This window comes from Pristiophorus japonicus, chromosome 3 (assembly GCF_044704955.1).
Source record: "Pristiophorus japonicus isolate sPriJap1 chromosome 3, sPriJap1.hap1, whole genome shotgun sequence".
Taxonomy (NCBI): domain Eukaryota; kingdom Metazoa; phylum Chordata; class Chondrichthyes; family Pristiophoridae; genus Pristiophorus; species Pristiophorus japonicus.
The window spans coordinates 170,279,191-170,294,540 of NC_091979.1; the positions used below are offsets into that span (position 1 = coordinate 170,279,191).

At 46.0% G+C, this 15,350-nt stretch overlaps 1 protein-coding gene across 1 annotated transcript in view; it reads left to right on the forward strand.

Moving 5' to 3' along the window:
- LOC139260008 (dynein regulatory complex protein 11-like) overlaps positions 1-15,350 on the forward strand; it is a 474,078-nt gene that overhangs the window by 300,043 nt on the left and 158,685 nt on the right. Inside the window, exon 11 of the mRNA XM_070876052.1 lies at positions 450-545. Coding sequence (XP_070732153.1) covers positions 450-545 — 96 coding nt within the window. The remainder of the gene's footprint in view (positions 1-449; positions 546-15,350) is intronic.

Consider the following 15,350-nt stretch of genomic DNA (forward strand, 5'->3'; position numbering starts at 1 on the left):
AAGATGATTATTATTCGTCACTTTTCACATCTTTATAGCTTGTTAATAAAAATCATTCACGATGTATCAAATCCTTTAACCGATTCTTAGATAGGAGTAAGCAGATCTGGCAATGGTGTTTTACCTGTTGGTCTCACTTTCCCTTTTCATATTCTTCAGTCAATTTAAGGGACTTCCGAGTTTCTTACTTTTAAATTTTGGATGTATCATTTTTCTTTACAGGTGCCGATTGGTTTGTTGTATATTTTAAGCATTTTTTGTTTTTATTTAAGATTTCAGGCTATTTTAGCTTTCTTTTCATTATATATATATATGTATATACACACAAAATTAAATCCTGACTTGATAGCAGCTCAGTCAGAACTTATGGCTATAATGGCACCAAATGGGGAACCAGTGATAATGTGGAATTTTTTGATTAATATCATATGTGCTTTTCTATATTACAGGTAGATGAGCTAATGAGACAGGAGCTGAAGAATTTAAAACTACAAGTGGACAGGGATAAAAGTACAAAGAAGAAAGGAAAAAAAAGTGGGAAGAAGGTAAGTTCCCTGGTATATTGTCGCATGGAGTTTCCGCTTGGGACACAATTGGCAAAATGCACTCAGAATGTACTGGACACTCTGTTGTTTTGGCAAGGTGAAGTCTACACAAATTCATTAGCATAAGCCCAAATGTAAAATCTCCCATGAATTAGCACATTCAAGCAATATTATCAATCGTAATTGATCTGTGACTAAAACAGGGTATTCTCCAGCATCACAAAGAGGAGTGGGATTGCCAGGAAATTAGTTCTTTTTCAACTGATTTAATTGGTCTTGGTCTTAATTTTTAATTGTCTTTAATTATATCATAAGCCATAGATCTTATGTACCAAGGGCAGATCAACTGACTGATTTTAGACTAATTTAAAGTGAATTTAAAGTAATTGCAGCAACAGTAGAAATACAACATCGTTCGGCTTCAATTGACTACTGGTCACTGCAGGTACAGGTGATTAGCGCTGGGTTCATGTGACCACGAGTGCCTGTGCATCCAATTATCTGGGCGCAATGCAACGAACACCCCCAAACAGACGCAATCGTCAGAAGCTCGCCATTCTGACGTGGGGGCGTGGCCAGTTTTGTGGGCAAGGACCTCTTCGGGTGAATGGACTTTTGAAGTAGCGTAAAAGATTGCGGTTACTCCACGTAAAGTGGTTACGCTGGAGTAACCGCAACTCCTTACACTCAAAATTCTGCGATCTTCAGCGCTATTTAATTTGATTCCATCCAGATCTCGCTGATATCTGGGCAGAAATCATGTGGAAACACCAGGTCTGTGAGTTGCTCTGAGCATTCAGCAGAGGTTGAATTTTCATTCAAGACAAAATGACCAGAAACTTGGAGCTTTCAGAACTTGGGGCTCAGTTTTCCTCGATCATTTACGCCGTTTTTTATGGCGTATTTATTTTTTTCCAAGTTTTTCCTTGCGATCTGCACCGGCGTAACTGACTTAGTTACGATTTTTCTAGCCCAGTTTTTTTTTCCGTCATGTCTGCGCCGATTTTTTCAATCCTTCGCAGTTTGGCCAAGATTTTTTCCTCTTAGGACGGCGTATCTGGCCATTCCCAGAAAATCTTCTGGGCAGTTAAGAAAACCAGCACACATTCACAAATTGGTGCTGAAAGACGCCATTGTTTTTAAATCAAAGATTTTGGAGGGAGTCAAGAACACCGTCAAAATCAATAATAAAGTTCAACTTTTTTTACCTATCAATGTAGTAAATGTAAATTTGTTGGATTTCAGAAGTTTTCTCATTTTATTACTCACTTTCATGCCACCACCGAACATCTTGAAGCAAGGCTGGAGGGTCGTAGCTTTGGCCGGCAGAATCAGCCCGGTGCCCGGACACAGCGGCTCGGGGTTCGGCTAGAAAACAAGCCGTGGTGTGTTGCGGGGTGGGGGGGGGGGGGCGCGGCAGGTGCGTGGAGAGAGAGAGCGAGGTACCGATCGAAAGGCTTCGAGTCCGGGGAGCGAGGTGCCTTCTGCACTGAAGACTGCAATGAGTGGGGCTTGGGGGGTGGGAGGGGAAGAGCGAGAGAGAAGGAGAACAGTCACCAATCAGTTAGGGTGGGTGGGGGGGGGAGAGGAGAAGTCACAAGACTCCAATTAATTACTGGGGGGGAGAGAGGAGATGTCACAAGACTGCAATTAGTTAAGAGGGGGGAGAGAGGAGAAGTCACAAGACCTTTGGGTGTGGTCCATCCATACAGACCTTGGGGAGAGAGAGAACTGCAATCCTGCCTTGCCTGCCTGCTTTCCTGCCATTCTGAGCTTCTTTCAAAGGTTAAATTTAAGTATGGGGGCAATACTGACAATGCCATACCTTATGCGAGCCTTTTGCATCATGGTGCTATGTTGGAGACAATTGATTTGACTTCATCGCATCAGGAACATCAGAGCCCGTAGGGTGCTGAGTAGGAGGCCTTACCCACCTCGGGTATATTGACACAGGCGTTCGTACCTCCACCTGAGTGATGTAGACATTGTCAGAAGGCTGCGTTTCTGAAAAGAAGTTTTAAAGTGAGTTAGTCAAAGCAGACCTGCAACCTAGAAGCATCAGGAGGATTGCTTTGTCAGTTGAAGTGAAAGTTACCGCTGCACTTTCATTCTATGCCTCCAGATCGTTTCAAGCTACAACTGGGGATGTGTGCACCATCTCTCAACATGCAACACATGTCTCCATTCATCAAGTGACGGTTGCACAGTATGCGTGTAGGAATGACTTCATAAAGTTCCCCATGACCGGCCAAGCAATCCATGACAGGGCTGTGGGCTTCTCCAGGATTGGTGGCTTCTCCAAGATACAGGCCTGCATTGATTGTACCCACATCATCTTGCGAACACCTTTGGAGGATTCCGAGATGTACAGGAACAGAAAAGGCTTCCACTCCATTAACGTATAGCTCGTAGGTAGCACAGGAGATACAGCAGCTGGCCAATAGCCATGATGTGCGAGGATTCTTCATCGCAGTCAAGGCCACCAACGGTCCAAACACTCAAGGCCCCACCCCACTGCTGGCCAAGAACGGGGAAACATCAAGGACACCGAGGCAGTCAGGGCCCATTGGAAGGAGCACTTCGAAGATCTTCTCAATGAAGACTCCACCTTTGACTCGAGTGTTCTCGACTGCATCCCGCAGCATGCGACCCGCGACCACCTCAGTAAAACCTCAACACTGCACGAGGTAGAAAAAGCCATAAGACAGCTATAAGGTCGCATCAAGGCTACGTGAGCGGATGGAATCCTCGCTGAGACACTGAAGTTTGGCAGAGAGGTACTTTGGCGCGAATACATAACCTCATCTCTCTTATCTGGAGGGAGGAGAGCATGCCGGGAGATCTCAGAGATGCAATGATCATGACCATCTTTAAAAAAGGGGACAAGTCCGACTGCGGCAATTACAGAGGAATCTCCCTGTTATCAGCCACTGGGAAAGTCATCGCTAGAGTCTTCCTCAATCGTCTTCTCCCTGTGGCTGAAGAGCTCCTCCTGGAGTCACAGTGCAGATTTCGTCCTCTACAGGGCACAATGGACATGATTTTTGCAGCGCGACAGCTGCAGGAAAAATGCAGGGAGCAGCGCCAGCCCTTATACATGGCCTTCTTCGACCTTACAAAGGCCTTTGACACTCTCAACCGTGAGGGTCTATGTAGCGTCCTCCTCCATTTCGGTTGCCCCCAAAAGTTCATTACCATCCTCCGCCTGCTCCACGACGACATGCAGGCCGTGATCCTTACCAACGGATCCATTACAGACCCAATCCACGTCTGGACCGGGGTCAAAAAGGGCTGCGTTATCGCTCCAACCCTCTTCTCAATCTTCCTCGCTGCCATGCTCCACCTCACAGTCAACAAGCTCCCCGCTGGAGTGGAACTAAACTACAGAACCAATGGGAACCTGTTCAACCTTCGTCATCTCCAGGCCAGGTTCAAGACCACCCCAAGTATAATGTGGATAAATGTGAGGTTATCCATTTTGGTGGTAAAAACAGAGAGACAGACTATTATCTGAATGGTGACAGATTAGGAAAAGGGGAGGTGCAAAGAGACCTGGGTGTCGTGGTACATCAGTCATTGAAGGTTGGCATGCAGGTGCAGCAGGCGGTTAAGAAAGCAAATGGCATGTTGGCCTTCATAGCAAGGGGATTTGAGTACAGGGGCAGGGAGGTGTTGCTACAGTTGTACAGGGCATTGGTGAGGCCACACCTGGAGTATTGTGTACAGTTTTGGTCTCCTAACCTGAGGAAGGACATTCTTGCTATTGAGGGAGTGCAGCGAAGGTTCACCAGACTGATTCCCGGGATGGCAGGACTGACCTATCAAGAAAGACTGGATCAACTGGGCTTGTATTCACTGGAGTTCAGAAGAATGAGAGGGGACCTCATAGAAACATTTAAAATTCTGACGGGGTTAGACAGGTTAGATGCAGGAAGAATGTTCCCAATGTTGGGGAAGTCCAGAACCAGAGGTCACAGTCTAAGGATAAGGGGTAAGCCATTTAGGACCGAGATGCGGAGGAACTTCTTCACCCAGAGAGTGGTGAACCTGTGGAATTCTCTACCACAGAAAGTTGTTGAGGCCAATTCACTAAATATATTCAAAAATGAGTTAGATGAGGTCCTTACTACTAGGGGGATCAAGGGGTATGACGAGAAAGCAGGAATGGGGTACTGAAGTTGAATGTTCAGCCATGAACTCATTGAATGGCGGTGCAGGCTAGAAGGGCCGAATGGCCTACTCCTGCACCTATTTTCTATGTTTCTATGTAACCTCTGTCGTTGAGCTACAGTATGCAGACAACACCTGCATCTGCGCACATACAAAGGCTGAATTCCAGGACATAGTCGATGTATTTACTGAGGCATACGAAAGCATGGGCCTTATGCTAAACATCCATAAGACAAAGGTCCTCCAACAGCCTCTTCTCGCCACACAGCACTGCACCCCAGTCATCAAGATCCACGACGCGGCCCTGGACAACATGGAACATTTCCCATACCTTAGGAACCTCTTATCAACAAGACCAGACATTGACGACGAGGTTCAACACTGCCTTCAGTGCGCCAGTGCAGCCTTCGACTGCCTGAGGAAAAGAGTGTTCGAAGACCAGGCCCTCAAATTGCCACCAAGCTCATGGTCTACAGGGATGTAGTAATACCTGCCATCCAGCATGGCTCAGAGACATGGACCATGTACAGTAGACACCTCAAGTCGCTGGAGAAATACCACCACGATGTCTCCACAAGATCCTACAAATCCCCTGGGAGGACAGATGCACCAACATTAGCGTCCTCGACCAGGCCAACATCCCAGCATTGAGGCACTGACCACACTTGATCAGTTCCGCTGGGCAGGCCACATTGTTTGCATGACAGACACAAGACTCCCAAAGCAAGTTTTCTGTCGGAACTCCTTCATGGCAAACAAACCAAAGGTGGGTAGAGGAAACGTTACAAGGACACCCTCAAAGCCTCCCTGATAAAGTGCAACATCCGCACTGACACCTGGGAGTCCCTGGCCATAGACCGTCCTAAATGGAGGAAGTGCATCCGGGAGGACGCTGAGCACCTCAAGTCTCATCGTCGAGAGCATGCAGAGATCAAGTGCAGGCAACGGAAAGAGCGTGCGGCAAACCAGTCCCACCCACCCTTTCCCTCAACGACTATCTGCCCAACCTGTGACAGGGACTGTGGTTCTCGTATTGGATTGTCCAGACGTCTAAGGATGCAAGAGTGGAAGCAAGTCTTCCTTGATTCCGAGGGACTGCCTATGATGATGATGATGTACAGCTTATGTGTGACGACATGCATCATATCATGTCAGTCGATGCAAGATACCCTGGGAGCACCCATGATGCGTTCATCCTACACGACAGCGTTATATCTGCCACGTTTCAGCAGAAGCAGCTGCCAACAGGGCACATCTGGCTACTGGGAGACAAAGGGTACGGCCTCACCACCTGGCTCATGACGCCCCTACAAGTAACCCGGACAGAAGCTGACCATGAATACAACATGTCGCACATTGCGACGCGCAGCATCATAGAGAGGACCATTGACATATTGAAACAGCATTTCTGATGCCTGGACCATTCCGGAGGTTACTTGCTGTACTCCTCTGAGACTGTCGGTCAGTTCACTGTTATGTGCTACATGCTGCATAACTTAGCCATCATGAGGCAGTAGCACCTGGTCGTGGAAGACCCACATGCAGTGAGAGTGGCTGATGATAATAATGTGGAAGATGCAGATAATGAGCAGGAGGAGGAGGACGACGAGGATGAGGAAACCATGCAAGTACCTGAGGCTGGAGCATGGCGACGGAGGAGGGCTGCCCATCGTGCTCCTTTAACGATTGCTCGAGCCTAGCGCCAGCAGCTCATCCGTGATCGCTTTACTGATGCCTGAGGGCTCAGCAACTACTTTTCCACATGGACATGTTTACTGTTTGGAGCTGTTCCGTAATGTTGCGTTGTGTTAATGGAACATGATTCAGTTTTAATGTAAAATATATTTTATTCAAAAGTTCACAATGTACTTAACAACTTTAATAAAATTATTTTTGTATCGAACTTTACTTTAAGATCACACTTTAAGATCACTTAAAAACTTTAAGATCACTTATAAACTTGGAAATTTACATAACTTACAAAAAACTTTTAATTTGAGAACAGTTACAACAGTAGCAACAATAATAATAACAACAACAACAATAGCAGCAAAGAAAGGCTGCACTTATCTCTCATCCCCCTTATTCTAACACCGCCCGCTGCTCTTGGTCTTGGACATTCCAGCACCCCTGCCCACAGGCGGTGGCACAGTGTTTCTGGGCTTGGTACCAAGCTTATTCTTTCGAACATCTCGGGTACTGCGCACCTGTTGAGGGGGAGGGGCGTCGGCCTCAGGCGGCAAGTTGGCGGGCCCAGGTGGCAAGTTTTGCTCAACATGAGGGAGGGAATGTTGCAGGTTGTTGAGACACTGTCAGGGCGCATGACGGACGGCATGTTGGAGTTAGCTGCTGTAGTGGGCCCGGTTTGGGGCTCTTCAGAGGCTGGTGTGGGGATTGGAGTGGGGTGGCAGTTGATTCTGTCAATGGGCGCAGGGTCTAGCCGTCTTCCCTTACTACAGCAGCTAACTCCAACATGCCGTCCGTCATGCGCCCTGACAGTGTCTCAACAACCTGCAACATTCCCTCCCTCATGTTGAGCAAAATTGTCTGAACTACCTGCAACATTCCCTCCCTCATGGTCCGTGACGTGGTTTGCACTCCCTCTGACATTCCCTCCTGCTGGATATCATTCCCATTTCTCATGTCATTGCTGTTACTTCTCTCAAACAGTCCCGCTACCTCATCACTTACCCCACTGATGGTGTCCAGGAGTGATCGGATAAGGTCAGTGCTCTCTGCACTCAATTACATCACCTGAACCACATCTGTTAGATCCTGCACCTCAGGAGAGCGCGGTCGAGCTCTCCTTACCCTCCTCGCCACTGGTGTGCCTCACTGCACCCCACCACTGGGACCCGCAACATAGAAACATAGAAAATAGGTGCAGGAGTAGGCCATTCGGCCATTTGAGCCTGCACCACCATTCAATATGATCATGGCTCATCATGCAACTTCAGTACCCCATTTCTGCTTTCTCTCCATACCCCTTGATCCCTTTAGCCATGAGGGCCACATCTAACTCCCTTTTGAATATATCTAACGAACTGGCCTCAACAACTTTCCGTGGTAGAGAATTCCACAGGTTCACAATTCTCTGAGTGAAGAAGTTTCTCCTCATCTCAGTCCTAAATGGCTTACCCTTTATCCTTAGACTGTGATCCCTGGTTCTGGACTACCCCAACATCGGGAACATTCTTCTTCATCTAACCTGTCCAATCCTGTCAGAATTTTATATGTTTCTATGAAATCCCATCTCATTCTTCTAAATTTCAGTGAATATAAGCCTAGTCGATCCAGTCTTTCTCATATGTAAGTCCTGCCATCCCGGGAATCAGTCTGGTGAACCTTCGCTGCACTCCCTCAATAGCAAGAATGTCCTTCCTCAGATTAGGAGACCAAAACTGTACACAATATTCAAGGTGTGGCCTCACCAAGGCCTTGTACAACTGCAGTAAGACCTTCCTGCTCCTATACTCAAATCCTCTCGCTATGAAGGCCAACATGCCATTTGTCTTCTTCACTGCATGCCAACTTTCAATAACTGATGTACCATGACACCCAGGTCTCGTTACACCTCCCCTTTTCCTAATCTGTCACCATTCAGATAATATTCTGCCTTCCTATTTTTGCCCTCCAATCCATAGGAACTGAACCAGGGTCTATAGAATGTTAGAAACTGACCACCAATGCATCTACTATTTCTAGGGCCACTTCCTTAAGTACACTTGGATGCAGACTATCAGGCCCTGGGGATTTATCGGCCTTCAATCCCATCAACTTCTCTAACACAATTTCCTGACTAATAAGGATTTCCTTCAGTTCCTCCTTCTTGCTAGACCCTCGGTCCCTTAGTATTTCCGGAAGGTTATTTGTGTCTTCCTTAGTGAAGACAGAAGCAAAGTATTTGTTCAATTGGTCTGCGATTTCTTTGTTCCCCATTATAAATTCACTTGATTCTGATTGCAAGGGACCTACATTTGTCTTCACTAATCTTTTTCTCTTCACATATCTATAGAAGCTTTTGCAGCCAGTTTTTATGTTCGATGCAAGCTTACTCTCATATTCTATTTTCCCCCTCCGAATGAAGCCCTTTGTCCTCCTCTGCCGAATTCCAAGTTTCTCCCCGTCCTCAGGTTTGCTGCTTTTTCTGGCCAATTTATATGCCTCTTCCTTAGATTTAACACTATCCCTAATTTCCCTTGTTAGCCACGGTTGAGCCACCTTCCCTTTTTTATTTTTACGTCAGACAGGGATGTACAATTGTTGTAATTCATCCATGTGATCTTTAAATGTCTGCCATTGCCTATCTATCGTCAGCCCTTCATGTATCATTCGTCAGTCTATCCTAGCCAATTCACATCTCATACCATCGAAGTTACCTTCCTTTAAGTTCAGCACCCTAGTCTCTGAATTAACTGTGTCACTCTCTATCTTAATGAAGAATTCTACCATATTATGGTCTTGTCTATCCCTTTCTCACTTTTTAAACAATGACACAACGTTAGCTGTCCTCCAGTCTGCCGGCACCACACCTGTAGCCAGAGAGGACTGAAAAATGATGGTCAGAGCCTCCACTATTTTCACCCTTGCTTCTCTTAATAGCCTGTAATACATTTCATCTGGGCTAGGCGATTTATCCATGCTGCCTTGTGAATATTTACGGGATTTCTTGGGGAGGGGGCACAGAGCTGGGTCTGCGATTGAAGTAATCATGCAAATGGTGTTAACCAAGGAAGAGGATCTTGCCAAAGCTACAGTAAATGAGATTGTTGGGATACTGGATGACATAAAAATTGATTAAAAAGAGGTACTATAAAAGGTTGCCAGTACTTAAAGTGAATAAGTCACCTGGTCCAGATGGGAGCATCCTAGGCTGCTGAGGGAAGTAAGGGTAGAAATTGTGATGGCGCTGCCCACAATCATGCAATCTTCCTTAGATACAGGAGTGGCGCCAGAGGACTGGAGGATTGCAAATGTTACACCCTTGTTCAAAAAAGGGGAGAGGAATTAACCTGGCAATTACAGGCCAGTTAGTTTAATATCGGTGGTGGGGAAGCTTTTAGAAACAATAATCTGGGAGAATAGCAACAGCCAATTGGACAAGCATCAACTAATAAAGGAATGCCAGCACAGGGATCTTTTAAGGGCAAATCGTGTTTGATCAACATGATTGAGTTTTTCGATGTGGTAACTGAAAGGGTGGATGAGGGCAGTGCAGTTGATGTTGTTTATATGGACTTTCAAAAGGCGTTTGATAAAGTACCACATATTAGGCACGTTAGCAAAATTGAAGCCCATGGGATAAAAGTAGCAGTATGAATCATCATCATCATAAGCATCGAGGAAGACTTGCTTCCACTCTTAAAATGAGTTTTTAGGTGGCTGAACAGTCCAATACGAGAACCACAGTCGTTGAGGGAAGGGGGGGTTGGGACTGGCTTACCGCACGCTCTTTCCGCTGCCTGTGCTTGATTTCTGCATGCTCTCGGCGATGAAACTCGAGGTGCTCAGCGCCCTCCCGGCTGCACTTCCTCCACTTAGGGTGGTCCTTGGCCAGGGACTCCCAGATGTCAGTGGGGATGTTGCACTTTATCAGGGAGGCTTTGAGGGTGTCCTTGTAACATTTCCTCTACCCACCTTTGGCTCACTTGCCGTGAAGGAGTTCCGAGTAGAGCGCTGACTTTGGGAGTCTCATGTCTGGCATTCGAACAATGTGGCCTGCCCAGCGGAGCTGATCAAGTATGGTCAGTGCTTCAATGCTGGGGATGTTGGCCTGGTCGAGGACGCTAATGTTAGTGCGTCTGTCCTCCCAGGGGATTTGTAGGATCTTGCGGAGACATCATTGGTGGTATTTCTCCAGCGACTTGAGGTGTCTACTGTACATGGTCCATGTCTCTGAGCCATACAGGAGGGCGGGTATTACTACAGCCCTGTAGACCATGAGCTTGGTGGCAGTTTTGAGGGCCTGTCTTCAAACACACTTTTCCTCAGGCGGACGAAGGCTGCACTGGCGCACTGGAGGCGGTGTTGAATCTCGTCGTCAATGTCTGCTCTTGTTGATAAGAGTCTCCCGAGGTATGGGAAATGGTCCACGTTGTCCAGGGCCGCGCCGTGGAACTTGATGACTAGTAGCTGTATGAATACAAGATTGGCTGAGGGATAGAAAACAGAGAGTTGTGGTGAATGGCTGTTTTTTAGGACTAGAAGGAGATTTCCAGTGGTGTTCCCCAGGGTTCAGTACTAGAACCACTGCTGTTTTTGATACACATTAATGTCTTGGACTTGAGGGTACAGGGCACAATTTTGAAATTTGCAGATGGCACAGAACTTGTAAGTGTAGTAAACAGTGAGGAAGATAGTAATGGACTTCAAGAGGACATAGACGGAAAGGTGTAATGGGTGGACACATGGCAGATGAAACTCAACACAGAAAAGTGTGGGGTGATACATTTTGGTCGGAAGAATGAGGAGAGACAATATAAGCTAAATGGTACAATCTTAAAGGGGATGCAAGAAGAGAGAGAACTGGGGGTGTTTGTGCACAAATCTTTGAAGCTGGCAGCACAGGTTAACAAAGCATATGGGATCTTAGGTTTTATAAATAGAGGCATAGTGTAGGAAGTTATGCTAAACCTATATAAAACACCAGTTTGGTCCCAGCTAGAATATTATATGCAATTCTGCACACCACACTTTAGGAAGGATGTGAAGGCTTTGGAGAGGGTGCAGAAGAGATTTACTAAAATAGTTCCAGGGATGAGGGATTACAGTTATGGAGATAGACTGGAGAAGCTTGGGATGTTCTCCTTAAAACAGAGACAGCTAAGAGGAGATTTGATAGAGATGTTTAAAATCATGAAAGGTTCAGATAGAGTAAATAAAGAGAAACTGTTTCCAATGGCTGACGGGCCGATAAACAGAGGGCACAGATTTAAGGCGATTGGCAGAAGAACCAGAGTCAACATGAGGGAAATCTTTTTTACACAATGAGTGGCTAGGATTGGAAATGCACTGCCTGATAGGATGTTAGATACAGAGTCAATAGTGGCCTTCAAAATGAAATCGGATAAATACTTGAAGGAGAAAACATTTCAGGGATATGGGGAAAAACAGGGGAATGAGACTAACTGAATTGAAAGTGCCTTTACAGACTCAATGGACCGAATTGCCTCCTTCTGTGCTGTACTATTCTATGATTTTATGAAATGAGGCAGGAAGGACCAATGCTGGCTCATTTTCCAATTAATTTGACTGTCGGCTTCTCATTGTTGAAGAAACCCCTGGAATTCTGCAGACCAGAGGGGCTGCGGGTCCCAGAGGTTGGTCAAAGACAAGGAGGACCTTAAAAAAAATATATATAAACTCCTCTCTGGGCCAATTTCAAACTCCAACAGCAGCCAGAAAGCCCTGAGAGACCAGTGGCTAGGAATTCAACAACAACTTGCATTTATATAGTGCTTTAAACATAGAAAAATGTCCCACAGTGATTCAGAGAGGCATAATCAAAGAAATAGGCACCAAGCCAAATAAGAGATACTAGGAGAGGTAATTAAAAGCTTGATCAAAGAGATGTGTTTTAATAGGATCTTAAAGGAGGAAAGGGAGTGTAAAGAGGTTTAGGAAGAGAAGTGCAGACCGTGAGGTACAGCCTCCAATAGTGGAGTGAAGAGAGGGGGATTTACAATAGTCAGAGCAATAGAGAGTTCGGGGAGGAGTTTGTTGGGCTGGAGGGCCTTACAAAGATAGGGAAGGGTGAAGTTATGAAGGGATTTGAATTGAGGATGAGAATTTTAAATTTGAGTCATTGGGGGACTGGGATTCAATGTGGGCCAGGAAGGACAGGAGTGATGGTCGATCAGAACTTGGTGTGGGATAGATCATAGGCAGCAGAATTTTGGATGAGCTGAAGTCTACAAAGTTTGGAGAATAGTCAAGTCTGGAGATGACAAAAGCATGGATGAGGGTTTCACCAGCAGATGGACTGAGGCAGGGGAAGAAGTGGGCGATGTTATGGAGGTGGAAATAGGTGGTCTTTGTGATGGAGAGGATATGGATTCAGAAACTCAGCTCAGGGTCAACTAGGATACAAATGGTGTGAACAGTCTGGTTTAGCCTGAGACAGTGGCCGAGTATGGAGATGGAATCAGTGGCAAGGGTACAGAGTTTATGATGGGAGCCAAAGATGATGGCTTTGGGCTTCCCAATACTCAATTGAAAGACTCAAGTTCATCCAAGACTGGTAATTGGTCAAGCTGCCCAACAGCACAGAGGCAGTGAAGGGATTGAGAGAGGTGGTGATGAGGTAAAGCTAAATGTCATTATCATACATGTAGAAGCTGTCCCCCAAGTATGCTGATAATGTCACCAAGGGATATTATGTAGATGAGGAAGAGGAGGGGTCCAAGAATAGATCCTTGTGGGCTCTGGAAGTATTGGGAAGGGAAGAGAAGACATTGTTGGAGATGCTCTGACTACAATTGGATAGGTAAGAATGGAACAAAATGAGGGCAGTACCACCCAGCTGAACTAGGGAGGAGTGGTGGTGCAGGAGGTTAGTGTGGTCAACCATGTTAAAAGCTTCAAAAAAGGTCAAAGAAGACTAGGAGGGATAAAGCAACATGATCACAGTTATAGAGAATGAATGTTGTTGGTAATTTTTGTTAGTGCTGCCTTTGTTCTGTGGTAGATCTCAGAGGTCCATAGCTAAGCTAGAATCTCCTCCTTTTGCCAGCACTAAACCCTATCTGGGGGTGAGTCTACCCTTGGGGGTGCTCCCGAGTTATATTAATGGCACAGGACAGGAAATAATGATGCTCCTGAACCTGGATAGTCACCGTACACATTAGGTGTGCTTCTTATGTCCACCAAGGCAGATTGGGGCCAGGAAAATCAACCTTTTAGATTCTTAAAAATAAAATGTCCTTTATCTTTAAGAAAAATAAATACATCAATAATATTCACAATTTGCGAGATTTTAATACTCGGTCTGATAATTAAATGTTGATTCAACAATATTTGGAATGTATTGCGATATGGGCCGCGATTTTTCATACCAGGTCGGGAGCGAGGCGGGCGACTTCGAGTACATGTTGGAACCTCGTTCTCTTCTTCATCCACCTCTGTCCAAGTGATTTTACATGGCTGGAGTTTGTTAAGCCCACCCTGTGAGGTTCCCGGCCAATTAAAAGGAAGCGGGTCTGATGACATCATTTCATGCTGCGTCATCAGCCGGTTTCCTTAAAGGGTCCATGGCCACATACATTTTGACAGTTGTGCTGAAGCATTGAGGTGCTGCAAACACTGACAAGCACTGCACAAAGGTGCATAGCTGCACCCAGGCTCTCAGATCACTCCCTCCAGAGTCACAGCAAACAGGGAGATTCTCTTCCCTCTCAGTTGGTGGAAGAGACCTCCTTTGGACACCAACGCAGCTTGGTTGCACGTTGAACAGGAGGGCACAAGCAGGAATGTCGTCAGGAGGACCAGGCTACAGTGACGCAAACCTTTCAATGATCTCAGCGGATCATGAAACGTTACTGAAAAGCCACACTCAACCTCCTCCTGCTGTGCCATTCATCACATCCCCATCACTCTGCCTTCCCTACCCTACTCCTGCAACTCCTTACTCCTACTAACGTACCTTGCACCTCCACCATCCCTCTCTATCTACATTATCACTTCCCCATCTCAATAGCCACCCCTCACACTCACCCTCATCTTAGTCCAATCATATTAACTAACATCGCACTTGTATGTTTTAGCCAATGTTGATGTAAAGTTTCTGTTAATGTGCTGTCAGACATTGAAACCTTTAATTTCAAAACGTTGCATTCTTGGACAGATTTGTGTGTACCTTTGGAAGTGGCTTAATGAGTTGCAGTGAATGGTGAGACTTAAGGGTACCCCCTGCAATGGTGATGAGTGTGAAAGGAATGGCTTGGGCATTATAGGGATGCTTTATGTTGTTGGTGTGGAATGGTGCCATCCTGGCACAAAATGTGGCAGCTAGGGTGTACAGCATTAAGTGAAGTAAATGTGGCCATAGTGAGGCCATCCCTGGCATCCTGGGCAGCAATGTGGTCGGGTGCTGATGCCCTCTGTCCTGTGCAGCATTTGGTGATTGTGGAGAAGTTTGGTATTGTTGTTGGTGATGCTGCTGTGCCTAGTGATGTGTTGTTGGGGCTGATCGTGGTGGGATTCTGAGGGCCAAGCTGAGATTTTCTCAAAGACACCGATGCTGTTGGAATAGATGGCAGATGAAGTTGAGATGACAGAAGTGATCTGTCAATGGTGAGAGGTTGCTCCAAGGAGGTGACATTGGATAGAGAGTTAACTGCAAGCACTTCAAACCTCCATAAAACTGAAGTGTCTTCCAATCCCTGAGACTCCAGCTTTTAAGATTGGAAATTTAACAGCTGTGAAATGGTAGCTTTTATACCACATCTGCAGCTGTCAACTAGTGAAACTAATCCAGAGAAATTGAGTACCCAACATACTTACCCGATGTGATTCCAAGGGACGGGAACCTCGTTAAACTTGGTAAAATGGTTAGGCACTGGTAAAATCCTGCTTAAATAGTTTTAAAACTGCAGGCAGAGCCGGCACTTCAGAAATTCACGTGGAGATGGGCTCAGA